The sequence below is a fragment of the Megalobrama amblycephala genome, linkage group LG3 (assembly GCF_018812025.1).
Source record: "Megalobrama amblycephala isolate DHTTF-2021 linkage group LG3, ASM1881202v1, whole genome shotgun sequence".
Classification (NCBI taxonomy): Eukaryota; Metazoa; Chordata; class Actinopteri; order Cypriniformes; family Xenocyprididae; genus Megalobrama; species Megalobrama amblycephala.
The window spans coordinates 39,685,743-39,706,689 of NC_063046.1; the positions used below are offsets into that span (position 1 = coordinate 39,685,743).

The window sequence follows — 20,947 nt, forward strand, 5'->3', positions numbered from 1 at the left end:
ATGCGTATGTAAAGTGTAGAGCAAATGCTGAGTGCAATTAATGTTTTATAACCTGACAAAACTCTGCTCATGAAATGTGTGCTTGAAATGTGGGATCAAATGCACTGACATTTGTACATTTTAAGTGTAAATGTTGATTTTAATAGTTTTTGAGACCATTATATACCCTTGTGAAAAAGAAGTGTGATAGTGTACTTTAAATTTTGAAAATATATACTTTTTTAAAACAACTGTAACTGCAGATACTGTTACCGTTTCATGATGAAATAAAAGGCCACTTAAGTGTACTTAAGAGTACAAGTTCATGACTGTTTCTTAACTCACTTAAGCACACTTTTAAAAAGTGCACTTTGTAATATCAAATTTGACTTTAAAGTACATTTTAAATGTTTGACTAATCTTTTATTATGCTTGAAAGATGTACACTTATTTTGATGTGTTGTCTAACAAACTAAAGCACATGTAAAGTACTTGATTATTATTTTAACTGTAGTGTTATTCAATGTTACATTTATGTGAAACATACCAAATTGCAACCTCATCATTACAAATGTGTAATATTTGCACATGACATACAAGTTTCAATAAAAATCAGGGCTGTAACCACCATAGATACTGAGGGGGACAAGTCCCCTCCAATAATTAGAAATGGACAAATTGTCTTCCCCCCCAATATTTGATATTATTTTGATGCTGCTCTGCTGTATTCCATTACGCACTGCTCTGTTTGTTGTTAGGATGACAGAAAGTTTTTAAATGTTACATTTTTAGGCTGTAAACCATCAGCGGTTTAACAGCACTCCTCAATGTCAAAATGACTGAGATGGCCAATCAAATCAAAGGCGGCGGGCCTTTACTGTTCACAGAAGATGAGTGCGAATTCGTTTTAGCAGTGAAAGAGTGCGTTGTAAGATGTAAGTAGCTAAATATTTAATATTTGACAACTGTTTTATGATGAATGATCAGAGACTGACAGTAATATCCAGTGATGCAAACTACTCACATTTTTATAAAAATGTCACCATTTTCAATTGAAAATATGCTATTATTTAGCCTACATGATTCATGGTCAAATCATAACTGAATGTGACAAGACAAAAAAACATTTTGCATTTACATATATATATATATATATATATATATATATATATATATTAGGGATGTGCAACGAATTAATCGTGATTAATCGTTAGCAAAATAAAAGTCTGTGTTTACGTAATATGTGTGTGTGTTCTGTTTATAATAGTTATGTATATATAATACACACACATACATGTATAAATTTACGAAATATATGCATGTTTAAATACATATATATTTATATATATTTTATAGTACATGTAAATATAAATATTTTATATATAAATTACATTTTTCTTAAATATATACATGTATGTGTCTGTATTTATATATACACAACTATTATAAACAGAACACACACACATATATTACGTAAACACAGACTTTTATTTTGCAAACGATTAATCACGATTAATCGTTGCACATCCCTAATATATATATATATGCAAATAGTTGAGGCTACTTCATAACTACACTAGACCTGAAACTTGAAAAAAAAAAAAAAAAAAAAAAACCTTTGGTCCCCTCAATGGTCAAGGCATGGTTATGACATTGATAGAAATGACATTAAAATATAATTTAGTTTACCATAAATACTTGTCAGTATGAGACAGAGCACTTTACTCATATTTCAAAGACAACAGAGGTTTATTAACAGTAGAAGTTTAATAAATTACACATAAATATGCACTTATGTCTGACTCTAAAGTTCAGCTAATTGCATTTACAATAAATTTAAACTACAATTAACTGCAATTAACATGCAATTAAGTGTAAAATAAATGAATTCAGTTGGCACTAGTTTGGCACTCATATTTTGTGTACTGAAAAGAGGACATCTATACAGGATGACCGATTGTAACCTGTTATTTATCCAGTAGCTGAGGCTGAGATGCTAATCCAGTTGATTGCAGTGGCTGCCAGCTTAATTGGATTGTGCTTACAATCCGTCAGAGCAATACACAAATACCTCTGACCTTCTGTGTCCTCTTTTAGTGCAGGATCCCAGGGCTTGTCCCCCTGATTGTGCACTATAGTAACCCCACCACTTTAGAAAGGTGCATCACACTATTTCTGAAATGGAAAGGTGTGGTCTCTAGGTGAAGCCAGTTGGTTAGCAAATAAAGGCAGGATGATCTTGCTTGGTGCACCTGATGTGCTGCATGTCAACAGAGGAGAGAGCTTTTCCTGGCCACGAGGGACTCGGGGGTTACTTTGAGTCATGACCAAGTGTGCATGAGGAAGAAACGGAAACACAAATACTGCATGGTATTGCTTTCTGTTAGCATCACTGTTTCATTTGCACCACTACAGTTGGTACTTTAGGCCCGATATACTTCAAGCGATACTTCAAGTGTGATACTTCTAAATCAGGCCAAAATGAAGTTTGCTTGAAGTTGGTTTTTGAAACTGCTTGCCAAAGTGTTTTTCAAACTTGAAAAACATTCAAATCACATGGCAAAGACAAATTGACCTGCAGGGTTAGATGTAAGTTTGACCAATAGACAAATGAAGTGCCAGCAAACATTCACATCCTACGTAACCAAATAATTTTACAAAGCATCTGCAATGTACTTAACATTCATGTTCATTTGCATAGAGCCTTCCACTGGTCCATGATTATGGCAGCAAAAGAACCACAGTGAGTCATAATGATTTCAGCCGCTAGAAGCACCTCCTCACAGGATTACACAGAACCCCTTTTTATCCCCCCACAATTATCTGATGCATGACGGCTCTATGACTGAAACTTTCGGCTTTATATGACTCCACCTCATTTTTAACAAAAGTGCAGGAACAGCCATTTTTAACTTGAATGTGCAAAGCATTTTCTGCGTTGCATAGCTATTTCCAGTTATTTCATTTTATTTGAATTTATCATAATCATAAACACACTGGTTTGTAGCACAATAGTTTAACCATTAAGCAGTGGCAGAGCCAGGATTTTTTCATAGGGGTGGCCAGGCAGGGGCCAGCAACCAGTCCGGGGTGGCATCGAAATATTCATAATTTCAACATAAAAACGAGTCTGACTATAATGTACTGGACTGTGATTACAACACAACTGAATACAGTTAATTTGTACTTAATTGTAATTAAGATAGTGAAATAGATCATGGAATGCTGAGTGAATTTGACCTTTTGTTTTGTTTTGTTGTAATCATTCCCCACTTGCAGGCATATTAATAAAGGGGCTCACACTATAGCTTCAACTTGTTCAGTCAGGTCTGGTTCTCAAAACCCCCAATAGCTTGTTCTCCATTGTTGCATCTCCATGGATGAGACATGCAGATAACTACATACTGTAGTTCAAAGATTATTCAACCTTCATTTAATTTTATGGATAATCAATGAACCTCAACAATTCTGAGTTTGTCTGTTTCAAAAACTAACCAAAAAAGTAAACACTAAATGTTTAACTTTCTATATTGTTGCAACAGTTCTATCATACCTAAATTAAACTCAGTACAAAGAAAAAAAAAAGTGTACTCTTTTGAATTCCCATTTGCTGACAAGGAAGCAGAAATCAACAGCACATAAATGCCAGAATGTAAAATTTAATTATGCATTTAAATGTGATATTTTTGTTTGTACTTTATAAATTAACAAAATTAGCATCTTCTATTACAAATGCACAGTTCTCACATTTATTTATGCATTAAAAAATTACATATCAGCTTGTGCTTTATATTGTGATCTCACATAGGCAGAATATTTTAGTCCAGAGACATGTGACGCATATATATCTCAAATAGGCCTACATACATGCATGCACAGTTTTTAATAGATGACAGAACTACGACGTTGCATGCTCGTAGTTTCTTTTGCTCTTTATTTATAGTGATAATATACAGCGCATCATATTTGTGCGTGATTGAAAAGTGCGCCGTCTTGCAACCCACCAGTTGAGAAACATTTACGTAAGCTATAATGTTATTGTTCGCTGTTCACTGCTGTTCTGCTGAAGCTCATTCCGCACCTGTATCATTTCCGCGCATTTTTGACTTGCGCCTGGCGCTGAGGCGAAGTTGGAGTGCGCGTCTGAAAAGTCTCCCATTTTTTGTGGTCTTAAAGAGACGGTTCTGCGTTTAAATAAACACAATTCTTGTCATCAAAAAAAGTAGACAGAAACAGCAGTTGTGAGCGGGGTGGCCAAAGGGGTAGCCAAGCTTAGGCCAAGGGTGGCCACAGCCACCCCTGGCCACCCCTGGCCATCCCCTGGCTCCGCCCCTGCCATTAAGTGTTTTCCTAAGTATTTTACCTGCAGAGGTTAATTAATCGGACATATCGCATATTCACAGGAAAATAGCTTACTTCTGTGTTTAAGAATAAGGTGGACAGACTAAAACAAAATGGTTTATTTATTTTATGACTATATTAAAAACCATATCAAATACAAAACAAGCAAACAAAAAAATACTAGAACCAGATCATACTGTCTACACAAACAAATAACTACCGTCATATTGCTATGATTTTGTATGGTTTACATTAAACGTTATTTTACACAATTTCTATTAAAAAAGTCCTATGGCAGTATACCACGGCACAGTCCTGGAATCAGATTTTATTCTATGGTACTTTGAATAGTACTATGGTACTGAAATTTACATATCATGGTATTTACATACATGCCACTTCCAAGAAAAAACATGATACATGGTATTTTCCCAAAATACCATGGTAACTCCATAAAACCATCACCAAAAACATATTAGTGGGGTACAACAGGGCTAAAGGCACACCATAAGAAAAATTGTGCTTTTCACTACTCTCAAAGTATATGATTGCAGGAAAAATATATAGCCGAGTTTGTATTGGACATTGATGGAGCAACATATTTTGTGTGAAAAAAAAAAAAAAAAAAAAAAAAAAAATCATGAAGTGGTTAATTTTGTTTAAAAATCTTATAAATGTATGAGGTGGTGAGGGGGGCCAGCACACTGTATTCATACAAATAGAGTTTGTACTATTTTCTGTTTATTTTGAAACATAAAGTAATTCTTTTTTGTTCAGTAAATATACTGCCGTTAAAATAGGCCTATGTGATATATATTTTTATGTATAAAATATAAAAATAGATTTTAAAAATACAGAAATACAGAAAAAAAATAATTTTAAAAAGTAAAAATTCTGAAAGCACTGAAGGAGATCCCATAATAGCCTATTTAACAAAACTGAAAATCATTAAGACGACTTTTGTCTGAAAATACAAACATTAATTTAATTCACACGTGCAATTTGAAAAATGGATGTTTAGGTAATTGCTGCGGCAATTTTTTGTGCCATCTAGTGGTTTAGAGGAAAATAAAATCAAAGGCGCCTTTAGCCCCATTGTACCCTACTAGTTTTTTGGGTATTTTTGTGTTTAGACATTTACCATGTGCAATAACCATGTTTTTTAAAAACATGCACCATGCTGATACCATGGTATACTTTGCAGTACTTTAGAACATGAAAATGTTAATCATTCAATGTCTTATACGGTCAATCAACCATAGTATATAAAGTACCATTGAACTTTTCACTGATACGAAATATGGCAGTGCAGAACTTTGCATTGATCTTGCACACTGTATAATGTTTGCCAAAAATGTTGGCGCCTGAGACAAATTTCTGGGATTGTAAAAGATGTCTTTTGTCATAGGGTCAAATTGTGAGTCTTTGATCGCCCAGTGTGACGTTCAACCACAGCAAGCTAATGATCTTTGTGATGAATCTCATTTTTTTGGCGGTATCAGAAAATTCAGGTCACACTCCTACAGTGTGGCACCTCTTAAGGCCAATTCACACCGAACGACACACGCATCCAACATGGACAGTCACCAGATGTACCACAGTATGTCAATTCTCAGACATTCCACGACCGGGGACTCGAACTCAAACACAGGGTTGTGATCTTCAGCAAAGGAAACTCAAAACTAAAATGTTGTTGCAACCATGTAAGAATGGAAATGCATATTTTTTTATATTCTGAAGAACTTAGAAAATTAGTATGGGCTGTTCGTTGTGTTCGAGACTTTATTGGTCATTTTGTGTTTCTGTGAAAAATGATTAACAATAATGAGGTCCAAGGTTAATCTATCATATGCTAAAATTTTTACTTAGGTTAAAATGTTTTTTTCTATTCAACATGAACTTACATTAGTGAAAGACGACTTCCCTTTTTTGGTGCATTCAAGTTATGTCTGAAAGATCGTATTTATGAGCTGAACACCACCACAAAATCGTAAATACGAGTGGGAAGCTCGGGATTTTCTTTAAGGACTGATCTTTACGATTTGGGGGCGTCAGTGAGAAACATGGCAGAATACCACAATATTTATAGGTATTTAGCAGTGACATTGTCAGAATAAAAAAAAAAGTTAAAAAGTTAATTCCCTGCACAAAAATATAATGGCAATGTAATATAACTTAACAATATAATATGTAATGATAAAGACATTAACATTAAACATTAAAAAGCAAAACACACATGATGCATATTCTTTGTTCTTCATTTTCTGGAAGTAGAATTTAAAGACCTTGCTGTATTTTTGTGTAGTTAATTAAGAGAAGGTACACCGCCATCTTGCTCATCTTGCTTACCTGACGTCATAAACATAACTTCCCACCTGGTTAATACGAACTTCCCAGGAGGACTTGAACACACCATTTGATCACATGATTTCTAGCATGGCTGGATGTTGGTCTCATGAACAATGATCACGTTGTCTGAATTCGTCCCAAACTAAAATCAAAACGCTTACAGTGAAAGGGAACATCCACTAGAACGAGTCCTGTATGCTGTGAAGTGGGAACGGCCAGCTGGGAGAGGATTCTGCTTGATTTTAAAGGTGCCCTCGAATGAAAAATTGAATTTATTTTGGCATAGTCAAATAACAAGAGTTCAGTACATGGAAATGACATACAGTGAGTGTCAAACTCCATTGTTTTCTGCTTCTTATGTAAATCTCATTTGTTTAAAAGACCTCCGAAGAACAGGCGAATCTCAACATAACACCGACTGTTACGCAACAGTCGGGATCATTAATATGTACGCCCCAATATTTGCATATGCCAGCCCATGTTCCCAACATTATGAAAGGCATTACACAAGGGCAGCCAGTATTAACGTCTGGATCTGTGCACAGCTGAATCATCAGACTAGGTAAGCAAGCAAGAACAATAGCAAAAAATGGCAGACGGAGTGATAATAACTGACATGATCCATGATATCATGATATTTTTAGTGATATTTGTAAATTGTCTTTCTAAATGTTTCGTTAACATGTTGCTAATGTACTGTTAAATGTGGTTAAAGTTACCATCGGTTATTACTGTATTCACAGAGACAAGAGCCGTCGCTATTTTCATTATTAAACACTTGCAGTCTGTATAATTCATAAACACAACTTCATTCTTTATAAATCTCTCCAACAGTGTAGCATTAGCCGTTAGCCACGGAGCATAGCCTCAAATTCATTCAGAATCAAATGTAAACAATATAACAGTATACAATACTCACATAATCCGACGCATGCATGCAGCATGCATGACGAACACTTTGTAAAGATCCATTTTGAGGGTTATATTAGCTGTGTAAACTTTGTTTATGCACTGTTCAAGGCAAGCGCGAGCTCCGTGGGCATCAAGCAGGAGAATTAAAGGGCCAGTAGCCCTGAATCGGCTCATTTATAATTATTGCCCAAAATAGGCAGTTAAAAAAATGAATTAAAAAAAATCTATTGGGTATTTTGAGCTGAAACTTCACAGACACATTCAGGGGACACCTTAGACTTATATTACATCTTTTTAAAAAAAAGTTCTAGGGCACCTTTAAAGCCTTTAATGAACGGCTATTGATACATGTATGGTCTCTCATATATATTCAGGTTGGACATACACAGAATGTTTGCATATGCCCTATACTACACTACTGTCTATATATGGGAAAAACTGTGTTCTGCACCTTTAAATATGGGACAATTCTGTATTTTATGGAATGGTTGGCAACCCTACTTGAACATGTTCAATCATCGAAAACAAGCACCAAACAACACCAATATACGTCTGACAGGGGTAACGCACTGATCCGACAAAACCCGACAAATTGTCTGTTGCTGTTTGTTGGTGCAGGCCACTGAAGAACCATTAGGACTGATGAATTTTGAATACGCAGTTTTCTGTGTACGCACACTGGCTGTTCAAAATCTTGCCATGCCACAGAGCACCACTCACAAATCTTTCCACTAAATTACTATCATACCAATCATATTTGTTCCAAATCGTTGTTAAAATATTTCTCCACAGGTTGAAAGATTGCACAATGTGCATTTCTCATTTCTCATGTATTTTTGTGGCTTGAATTAAGTCTACGCTTCATGGAGAGAAACGCTTTGAACTTGAGAGCGCAGTAGAAATTTTGTGTCATGCCTAGATGTTTTGGCGACAATTTATCGTACTGTTATTTAGAAGTAACTTCTTATCTATTTGTTACAGTCCAGGTTCAGTGCCTCTTTATCTATTTGTTACAGCCTAGTGAAAGAAGCTTTGGTTGGGGCTGGGTGGGAAAGAGCTTGATAAGTGCTTATTACTGTGGCCTATACTTCAGCTGCTTTACTGAAATACTGATCAAAAGTGCAATTCAGAACAACACTGATTCCATTCCAATGTTACAGGCAGCTATTGTGGCCTTTTTTTGACCTATGAAGCAGATCTCATTGGATAATTGAGCCAAATCTAATAGGCATCCTTGGCAAACACCTCACTTTCTCTAAAGCAGGTTTGACCATGCAGCTCAGACGGCTCTTTCAGTATGAAATCTAGGAGGTACTACTAAAACATGAGGGATCAGCCGAGGTAAAAGAGACACCACAGAGTTCACTTTGGTCTTTTACATGCTTCAGTAGACTGAGCATAGACATTATTTTCAGTGACATTTTCACCCATACTGGAGGTTACTCAAGGCTGTGCGAGGTTCTTTAAGGGCTTTTAAATGCTATTAAAAGCCCGACCCACACAAACATTGTGAAAAAGTTATTTTAAGGCATGGCAAAGTACACAGCATCTGGGCTTCAAGCTACAACATACTTATATATGTGCACAATGTACATTGCAAGTCCTCAACACAGAAAGCACTCATTTGCTTTAGTATGCTGACGTGCTAAAGCGTGTTATGTCATGGAAGTCTACTGTCATTAAAGGGATAGTTCACCCAAAAATGAAAATTTGATGTTTATCTGCTTACCCCCAGAGCATCCAAGATGTAGGTGACTTTGTTTCTTCAGTAGAACACAAATGATGATATTTAACTCCAACCGCTGCCGTCTGTCAGTCTTATAATGCGAGTGGATGGGAACTTCTACTATAACAGTAAATAAAGCTTGCTTAGACAAATCCAAATTAAACCCTGCAGCTCGTGACGACACATTAATGTCCTAAGACACGAAACGATCGGTTTGTGTGAGAAACCGAACAGTATTTATATCATTTTTTACCTCTAATACACCACTATGTCCAACTCCGTTCATGACTCCTTTAGTGATGTCTGATCGCGCTCTGACAACGGAAGTGATGTCTCGCGCATATACTTCAATGAGTGTCAGACATCACTGCCGCTGTCAGAGCGCGATCAGACATCACTAAAGGAGTCATGAACGGAGTTGGACATAGTGGTGTATTAGAGGTAAAAAATGATATAAATACTGTTCGGTTTCTCACACAAACCGATCGTTTCGTGTCTTAGGACATTAATGTGTCGTCACGAGCTGCAGGGTTTAATTTGGATTTGTCTAAGCAAGCTTTATTTACTGTTATAGTAGAAGTTCCCATCCACTCGCATTATAAGACTGACAGACGGCAGCGGTTGGAGTTAAATATCATCATTTGTGTTCTACTGAAGAAACAAAGTCACCTACATCTTGGATGCTCTGGGGGTAAGCAGATAAACATCAAATTTTCATTTTTGGGTGAACTATCCCTTTAAGTACACTTAAATGCCCCCTTATTTCATTTATATTATACGTCTTTCGTTTTCAACTTACAATGAAAGTGTAACGCCTCTCGCTGTTTAAAACGCTTATGCTACATCCTACGCCTTCTGTATTCAACTTGCGAAAAAAATGCGAAGTCAGTTACATTTTTTTCATAATATGGAAGGCGGTCTGGCGGAAGCTAGATATTTTACTTCATAACTTGTTAAATATGGATATTTTTCTAACAAAAACGCATTGCTTTGGTTCAGAAGGGCTTTAATAACCCTGGAGCCGTGGTGTGGAGTACGTTTATGATGGATGGATGCACTTTCTTGAGCTCTATACTTGGACGCTTGGATGCGTCAGGATATTTATTAATATAATTGTGTTCATCAGAAAGAAGAAAGTCATATACGTGTAGGATGGCTTGAGGGTTAGTAAAGCTTGGGGTAATTTTCATTTTAATGTGAACTAATCCTTTAAGTTAAAAATATACTTCTAATATTTGAAGTACACTACAAGTGAACATTCAATACGATTAAGTGCACTTCTTTTTTTTACCAGGGACACTTTGGGTTTGAGTAATGAGGAATAACCTTTTCTTTGTGCTGACCAAATACCCTTCAAATAGCTATAAAGTTGTGGTCATGTGATCATGACAGATGAGTTATGTTGACAACTTTTCTGGCCACAGAAACGACACCTGAAACAGACTGATCACTCCTGCTGATTGCACAATCAAATATTTATAACACAATCATTGGCAATGAATTCATAATTTACAAAAAAAAAAAAAAAAAGGGGGTAGTCGTGGCCTAATGCTTAGAGCAGTGGTTCTCAAACTTTTTTCCCAGTGGGCCGCACAATGGTCCAAGTGCAAGTCTCACGGGCCGCATATAATTTACATATAACGTCACCAATGCAAATCAGATTTAATGTTATGGTATTAGCAGATTATACTATTATATTACCTAGATGTTGCACACAATAAATAACAAATAAAAACTAACTTACTGACATTAGCTTTACAATAATTATCAGTAATGCTCAATGAACACACAAACTATATATACAGCTATGGAAAAAATTAAGAGACCACTTAACATAAGTTGCTATTCACTAATTCTATTTAATTCTGTATGACTTTATGACTCTCTTCAACATCATCGCAATAGTCACCAAACAATCACATAAATGCCTTAATAAGCAAATGTTACTCGGCTCTTTTTACAAACAACACTGAGCGCACTGTAGGCTAATTACAATCTCTGACGATATCAAGCATTCTGTCATGTCGCAATCCCTCGTTTGCATGTGTTCCTTCATTTTATGTTCCACATTTAGTTTTTCTCCTTTAATAACAAATTTGACCATTTTGAGGCTTAAATTTACAATATTAATGGCTACTGTTTGAATTCTTCCTAAGCGCGCACTTGTTTGTTTCGTTAACTGAGTGATTGCGTCATTAGCCTACATTGGCTGATGTCTGAAAATAATAAATGCTCACCAAAATTATTTTATATGACAAATAAAGCATTATAGCTCATTTATATTTATTTAATTCACTTTAATTTAAATTTTAAAACAAAAATAAATTTTATGCTATAATTTTTTTTTTTTTTTATTGTGGTCGGCATATCGCGGGCCGCATTTACATTTGTGCCGGGCCGCAGGTTGAGAACCACTGCTCCACACCCATTCAAACGCTTACTGCGGTGAAGTGTCGCGTTGCGCGACTCGCGCCCAATTACGTCAAAAGTATACACTCACTGGATGTCATGGCAACTGAATCACGGAGGAAAACTTTAAATATCTTGCCTTCGCTTTAATTTCGGACCATCTCCAAAAAGACATAAAACACTAAACAAATGATTTTGACATGCGTTTATCAAAGTAGGAAATCCAGACTTTTAATCCCTTACACACAATTACTGCTGTTGAAATACGAAATGGAGGCGGGTCCAGACTGAATTCCCTCCGGGTCCGGATCCGGACCGGAGTCCGGACATTGAGAAGTGCTAGGTTAGAGAGTTAGACTTGTATCCTGAAGGTTGCAGGTTTGATTGTGTGTGCACTTGGGCACTTGGATGGGTTAAATGCAGAGGACAAATTCCGAGTATGGGCTACCATACTTGCCCTTCGCGTCATTTTATAATGCGAGTGTTCAAATTATACCAATGTTTCAAGGAGGCCCAATATTTGGAAGGAAGTAGGTCTTAGAAATCTGATGGCAACAAACAAACAAGATATTCACTTTTATGTAAAATCTGATGTACTTCTACTGCCAGGGTCATACATCTAAGCATGTTAACAACATACTTTATTTTGCAGAACAGGTACAATAAAGTAAATAATAAATGAGCTAAACTGAGCGTCACTGTATGCCAACCCTTGCCAGCTATCATGCATTGTCCTCCAGTGTTATATTAACAATATACAACATAAGTTCGCTGATAATGATAAATATTAATATAGCCTTAAGCTCTTTCTTGTAAATACAGTGAGCAACACTGATCTATAAAAACAAAACAAAAAAAATTAGCATGTTGTGTTTAAAATATTTAAATAACTAAATAAATTACTTTTGGAATATTTCTTAATAAAGTGTCAATTTTAGAAGTTAGCAGTGCACAGAACCTGGAACATGTGACGTGTTATGATTATTAGTCATGATGAAGACAGGAAAGTCAGGAATAATCCACTAATGCAGGACAGAGACACGTACGTTTGTTTGTGCGTTTCAAACAAAAGCATTTTTTCAGTGACTGAATTTGGAGTTGACAACTCATGGAAAATGAAATCATTCCTAAAATGACCTACATCCATGATATTCTGCCAAGTCACCTAGCGACAGAACAATATGCCTCCTCCACAAGCATCGCTCATTAGCAGCCTTATCTTCACAAGTGCACAGCTGATGGTTTCCACCCGCCCCCAGCTCAAAGCAGAGAGGTTACTGGAGTTTATTGACCGATAGTAACCGGCTGTGAGAGCAGAGCTGGCCTGCTAGCATTGCCTTTGCCCGCTCTCTTTTTCCTCTAAGTATGGATTACAAAGATTTGTTAGACAGCTCAAAGGCCCAGTTTCGATTACAATCAATTGATAATAAACAAGGTGAAGGTGCCGATCACTCTCTATTGCTTTTCAGTAAAACAAAGCTAGAAGATCAAAAACAAATGATAACATGTCAGATGGATTTGTTTAAAAGTCAACATGAAATTAAAATCGTCCCTATGTAAATTCCTAAACATGTTTAAGTAGTGAATGATTTATCGGTGCACAATTATTCCACAGAAACAAAAGAGTACTATGTTGGAAACAGCATACTATAGGGGTGTAATGGTGCATGTATTCATCTGAACCGTACGGTACGGACATCATGGTTCAGTTCATGCAGTTAGACGATGAATACAGTCAGTCACAGGCGATCCACACTCCAATCCAGAAGGGGGCATCGGCGGTAATGCAACACTCTTTGCTAACTGCCACAACAGGAAAAAGTGCAGAACAGACGATCTAGAAATGTGTGTAATCTTTCAACCAGTGTTTCAACTGCGGAAAGACATCAATAAAATAGCTTGAGAATAATATCTCACGTAGCATTACATTTACCTCAGGCAAGTCATTTAGTGTCCACAGCATGTTAGTTCACTAGAGAAATAAACTCCATAGGGGAGCATCTGACTAAATATATGCACTATAAATAATTAAACATTGCTGCGGGAAAGGTTCATGATCCAAGTTGTACAAAACATGAGAATGCTTAATATTCACAAATGCTTCAAACAACAATTTCGCCTAAATTTAATAACTTCCACCTCGGAACCAACTTTCCTCTTTGGATGACATCACCACTTGTGAAAAAGAAGTACACTTTAGCTTATTTTTTTAAAAGAGTACTTATTACGGAAATAATATACTTCAAAATAACATAATTAAGAGTGAATTCAATGGAATGTTTTTGGACCCTTAATTGCATGTTATTTATATTTAAAAGAAAATGAAGTAATTTATAATAAATGCAATTAGTTGAACTTAAAAGCGCTTATTTGACCGACTTAAGTACATCTTTATATGTAATTTCTTAATTACTTCTAATGTCTTTGAAATATGTTAAAAGTGTACTGCTGAATGTAATGAAAAGCATTTACGGTAAACTAAAATATACATTTCTATTGAAACTTGTATGTTGTGTATTTAAATATATTTGTAATTATACATTTGTAATGATAAAGTTGCAATTTAGTACAGTTAAAATATATTAATATATATACATGAACATATAATATAAATATATTAACTTTAAATGTATTATAATCAAGCACTTTAAACGTGTTTCGATGTTAGTCAACACATCAAGTGTGTACTTTACAGCAAACTTAAAATAAAACTTTGGTATCACTTTTAATTACAAGGTCCTTATTATGCATGTTACATGTAGTCACTGTAATATAAATTATGCATAATTAAATGCAAATAACCCTAAACCAAAACCTAATCCTAACCCTGTAGTAAGTACATGTAATTCATTATTATTACTCAGTAATTACACGTATAATTACAAGAACAGCTTGCAATAAAGTGTAACCAAAACTTTTAATTTGACATTATTACAAAGTGCAGTTTTTAAAAGTAAAATTAAGTGTGTTAAAGTAGCATAGTTGTGAAAATGTCTTTAAGTACACTTAAGTGGCCTTTTATTTCACAAATAGTATATTACCTGCAAGTACAGTATTTTTTTTTAAATATACTTTTAATATTTGTACACTGCAAGTGCACATTTAATACAATTTAGCACACTTCTTTTTCACAAGGGCAAGCCCTCTTATTTTTCAACTCCTCCCCTCAAACAACTTGTTACTTCCAACTCAAATGATTCTCAATAGATAAAATAATGTTACATCCTACATGGTTTTCTCGTTGAATATTTCACTCAGAACACATTACAGAAGTATAATGTTTTATGCCTGTCGCTGACAAACAACAATAAAAAATGCTGCTGAAAATTAGTTTTCATGAAGATTTAAACTTTCAATTTGCAGTGATGCTCTTATAGCAGTTGGAATCATCATCGTATAAAAGATGTTATATTTTATATGCATAAATACATTTCAGTGCACAAATTATATATATATGATCATATTCAATAAAATAATTAGTGTCAACCTAGTTAGCTGCATCCACCTCTTATTGACAATAACACATCAGCTGCAGATGCCAGAGGCTCTGAAAGCTTTGATCTGCAACTGCACAAAACACCAGGATCAAATCGGCCCTGTCTGCTCCATACTTCCACTCTGTGACATCATGGTACTATCCCTGTCCATTTCATGAGCCGATCCTTTTACCGGTCCAATGCGTTTGCTGCCTGTTTCCGATGTTGAGTGCATAAGGCAGGACTGTGTGCTGAGCATTCTGTTGTTTTCGGAGAAAGCCAAAAAAGCTGATGCTATCTAAGAGGCTCGAACCAAAGACACTCAGTGGAGCCACCAGCACGATGAGCCAGTTGGCTATGGGACTAGGACTTATGTATATTTTATGGCGAGGCTGTTGGAAGAAGCGAAACTGGAGTGTGGCATTGAAGTTGAAACTTGCTTCTGCACTTCTTCAGGCAAAAGTTTCCACATTTCAAACTGCAATTATTCACAGTGCATTACAATTTGAATAGACTAGTTCAAACTGAATTCATTATTAAAGAAATAAAGAAATATTCTGCCCTCATAAGAATTATTGCCCTCATATCATATACATAACCTGTACTGTTATGTAAGAATTTTTCCACCCAGAAAAAGGTCATTTATAGTGGCCACCATATGAAAGTAGTCCATATGACTACAGAATAGCAGCATTTTCATTTTAGGATGAACAATTCCTTTAAACAGGAGGTCAGATGTTCTCAGAACAATTGTGTAAATTTCCATGACTAAGCATGGAAAACACTCGTTAGAAATATTAATTACATTTTCAGTGATTTTTGAATGGGGGGTCCAGGGACACTTCAGAGAGAACATTTCAGAAAAAACAACAACTAACATTTCCCAAATTTTACATTTTTATGGTTTAATTTTGCTTTCTAACATCTAGTCAGAAATGAAAGTGACATGTGAAGGGCATATAATCCACACACTGTAGGAATAGTGAGTGAGTAGTGAACACACACACACACTGCAAACAGTAGACACACACACCCGGAGCAGTGGGCAGTCATTTTGCTGTGGCACCCGGGGAGCGATTTGGAGATAGGTGCCTTTCTCAAGGGCACCTCAGTTATTTCCTGCCGGCATTGAGACTCAAATAAGCAACCTTCGGGTTACCATTCTGACTCTCTAGCCATTAGGCCACGACCCCCCCCCCCATCATGAGATTTATCTTGAATTTTACAGTGGCTATTTGTCAATGCTGAATCATGCCTAGATGTCTTGGATACAATTATCCACACTAAGGCCACATTTACATTACATGGTTCAAGTGATCCGATTCAAATTTTTTCTTCCCATGTGGCACAGATCAGATATAACCCACGAGCATGTAAGCAGGAAAAAAGCAAATGGATTCCGACATTCTCAGATCAATTTCAGGCCTCATTCGTATGTGGGGAAAAAAATCGGGTATGCGCACTTACGTCTGCCATGCAAGCAGACAGATCAGATATTCTGGTCAATGCGAGTCGTGCGTCATTGAAAAAGCAATGGAGGCGAATGACTTAAACTCAGGTGGACACCAACTGTGACTCTTTTCAATGGCGCAATGGAGGACGAAGTGTCAACCCAATGTTTTGCTGACCTGACAAAATCTTGTATTATCATTTCAGCTACATCCATTGCAAATTGAGCCATTTTGACTTCCTTTTCAGGTTTTTTCGTGTCAGAACATCTACCTTATGTTGTTTCGCCAAGTGTAAATGCAGATATCAGATATGGGTCACTTTTAAAAAAAAAAGATGTAAGCTGGTCATCAAAAAAAATATCAGATATAGTCATGATATATGGATGCTGCCATATTGGGACATTACTTGTCTCTGTCCCTAAAACCTACACCTCCCCTTAACCCTACCTGATACCTCAATTAAATACCTGTTTGACGCTTTATTTCAACTTTTCAAACTTTTTCTTAATTTTTATTTAAACTAAATGCCTCTCTGAGCTGATATGTGATTGGAAAAGGGATGGAAAATGGATTCGAACTCAGATTCGAAAAAGTTAACGCCATCCGCCTTACTGTCCACACCACTGATCCTGTTATCAGCAGGATTTCTTTTGTTATTTTGGAATGGTGTGAAGAGTTAGTGTAAATAGCCTCTGCCAACAAGGCAGGTTATTTGCTACGGAAGAGGATTAGGGCCAATAAAAAAATAAATAAATAAATAAAACCATCTCGAGATTAAAGTTGTTAAATTTCGAGAAGAAACTCATTAAATTTCGAGAAAAAAGTCGAGATAAAATGTTGAGAATAAACTCGTTAAATTTCGAGAAAAAAGTCGAGATAAAATGTTGAGAATAAACTCGTTAAATTTCGAGAAAAAAGTCGAGATAAAATGTTGAGAATAAACTCATTAAATTACGAGAAAAAAACTCGTTACATTTCGAGAAAAAATTCGAGATAAAATGTTGACAATAAACTCGTTAAATTTCGAGAAAAAAGTTGAAATAAAATGTTGAGAATAAACTTGTTAAATTACGAGAAAAAAGTTGTTAAATTACGAGAACAAATTCGTTAAATTATGAGAAAAAAATTGTTAAATTACGAGAACAAATTCGTTAAATTACGAGAAAAATATTGTTTAATTTCGAGAAAAAAGTCGAGATAAAATGTTGAGAATAAAAGTCATTTAATTATGAGAAAAAAGTTGTTAAATTATGAGAACAAATTCGTTAAATTAAGAGAATAATATCGTTTAATTTTGAGAAAAAAGTCGAGATAAAATGTTGAGAATAAAAGTCATTTAATTATGAGAAAAAAGTTGTTAAATTACGAGAAAAATATCGTTTAATTTCGAGAAAAAAGTCGAGATAAAATGTTGAGAATAAAAGTCATTTAATTATGAGAAAAAAGTTGTTAAATTACGAGAACAAATTCGTTAAATTAAGAGAATAATATCGTTTAATTTCGAGAAAAAAGTCGAGATAAAATGTTGAGAATAAAAGTCATTTAATTATGAGAAAAAAGTTGTTAAATTACGAGAACAAATTCGTTAAATTACGAATTTGTTCTCATAATGTAACGACTTTTTTCTCGTAATTTAATGACTTTATTCTCATAATTAAATGAGTTTATTCTCAACATTTTATCTAGACTTTTTAGACGTTTTTCTCGAAATTTAACAACTTTAATCTCGAGATGGTTTTATTTTTTTATTATTGCTTGGCCCTAATCCTCTTCCGTAATTTGCACTCAGTGTTAATACTCTGTTATTTAATATTTTATTTGATATTTTGTTTTAGCAAGTCTCTCACAATATCAGATTTAGAGTAGATCACTTTGTCCTGAAAAGTTGTGAAAGCTAAAGTAGAGTAAGTAAAAACAAAAAAATCTACTAGCATTGGCAATGTTATGAACAGTATGATATGCAAGCAAAATACTGCTCTGAAAAAGATTTCTGACAGGACAAACACGTATATTTCTGGAAAAGCATTGGGGGCAATGGCTAAGCTATTCATTATTCTTAGTAGAAGGGCTAGGTAACACTGAGCAGCGAATGAGCACATCCAAAAATCCTTCTGAGCTATAGGGGAAAGATGACAAAAATGCAACCTGACAAGTGACCAAAAAAAAAGCAGTAACAACAGATTGTAGGATGAAAAGAGCCCATCTCTCAAGCTCTGAAGGGTCACCGTGATTTTGCCAAGACATGTACTGGGTCAACATATTTTGTTGATCCTGGAACAACATTCCTGTCTGAAAATTTTGTCCTAACCCTATCCCTTGCCCCTAAACCTAACCCTACCCATTTCTTATCACCTAAAATCAAAGGGAAATGATAAGTGAATAACACTGATGTAGAAGCACCTAACCCTGGTTGTAAGCCTAAACTTGACATAAACTGTAAACTTGTTCAGTCAAACCTGATTGGTTGATTGGAATGTTGTTCCAGGATCAACAAGGATGTTGATCCAGGAACATGTTGTACTTGGTGAAATCACGTTCACCTCAGACTTGGCAGCTCAGGATTTAATGCCAGTGACAAAACTGCTGCTGCTGAATATTAGCTGTATCCAAGAAACTTAATTTCAAATTACAATCCAGATGGTGACCCTAATTTGAAGACATCACTGCACATCTGAAAAACCCTGATCCTTTAAGGTAACAATAAAAAAAACAAAGCCAAGGCAAAGCAGACAGCTGGGCTGTTATGTCAACCGTAGTGCTTAATTACTGAATTCACTTTTGAGGATAACATCCTCAGACATCCTCAGGATAACATCCACCGAAAAGGAACCTTTTTGGAACCAACTCTTGGCTAATCCATTCCACATCCCATACTCTCCATATCTCTAGATTAGACAATTCATTTGCACTGCCTTGCCAAGCTGTATACAAAACAAATCATTCCAATTCCCAGAATATTTCCAATAGAAACCAATCCCCTTGCAGTAAATTAGATGAAAACTAAGCAAGATTAATTGATTAAGTGCATATATGCACTTTTTCCATTAAAATTAGTTTGTGTTTAAAACGCATTTTATAGACATAAAATTGCATGTGCATATTAGTTTAAAAAAGCACATTAAACAACTAAATTTCCCACTATTCTATGACAAGATGGATTTCGATGTTTGTTTTTTTGTTTTTTACTATGAAATATTTAATTGAGTGCTCAAAGATATACATGTGAGTCCCTATATTTGTGAAATAATATACTTAAGTGCAAACTTAATGCAATGTTTTCAGACACTTAATTGCATGTTAATTGTAATTAAATGAAAATGCATTGAAGTATAAGTTGACAGTAAATGCGATTAGCTGAACATCATTTCTTTTGAGACTTGTATGTCATTTGTGAACATGAAGTTGCAATTGAAGTAAATTTATTTTTACTAAAATGCATTACATGAAACGTAATGTCGAATAACACTACAGTTAAAATTACTAAGTACTTTAAATTTACTTAATTTTGTGCTTTAGATATTTAAGTGTATGTATGCTTAAAGCAACAAAACAATCGTTTAAAATGTACTTTAAAGTTAAACTTAATTTGACATAACTGTACTTTGTGTTAAAAAAAGTGTACTCTTTTAACACTTAAGTGGCCTTTTATTTAATTACTATTATATTATCTGCAAATACAGTTCTTTTTTAAGCATATCATTTTAAGATTTGAAGTAAACAACAAGCTTAAGTTCAGAACAATCAATTTCTGATCTGGATTCTGAAGTAAAACTAGTCATTTTTTAATGGTTCTAACTTTTATGACATCTACAGTTCTTCGAGGCTTGAAGGTCAAACATTACCTTTTTTTCTCCACCATGGTCCTTCAGGAACTGAGTACGAGAGATCTTTGAATTGGATGTTGACTGCGGGTCTGCGGGGGAGATATGAAAATCGCTGGGCCTCGGTCAGACTGTTCTCGACTTTCTTCAGGTGTCCGTGTAACAGTGGTGTTTGCTGACTGCCAACGGGGTTGGACATCATTTCATCAATGGACACACACACCGTTCTAGGGTCTAGCATGAGATCGGGAGGTCCATTTGTATTCTGAGGATGGAAAGAGAGAGCGCTTATGTAATACACTGCAACCTTGAGGGAAAAGACCTGAGATTTTTGCCTCGAGGACAACAAAATCTCTGCGGACAAATGTTTGATGCTCAGAAGTCATCAAGGATACAATGAAAACGTGTAAGAAGACTCTAACATCATACAAAAATGACACGTTTTCCATGTTTTAAGGGGACTTTCCATAGATATGATTTTTA

At 35.3% G+C, this 20,947-nt stretch overlaps 1 protein-coding gene across 1 annotated transcript in view; it reads right to left on the reverse strand.

The window, feature by feature from the left end:
- Positions 1-20,947, reverse strand: part of abcg1 (ATP-binding cassette, sub-family G (WHITE), member 1) — a 45,174-nt gene that overhangs the window by 22,089 nt on the left and 2,138 nt on the right. The window contains exon 2 of the mRNA XM_048185365.1: positions 20,486-20,729. Within this exon, the coding sequence (XP_048041322.1) occupies positions 20,486-20,729 (244 nt within the window). The remainder of the gene's footprint in view (positions 1-20,485; positions 20,730-20,947) is intronic.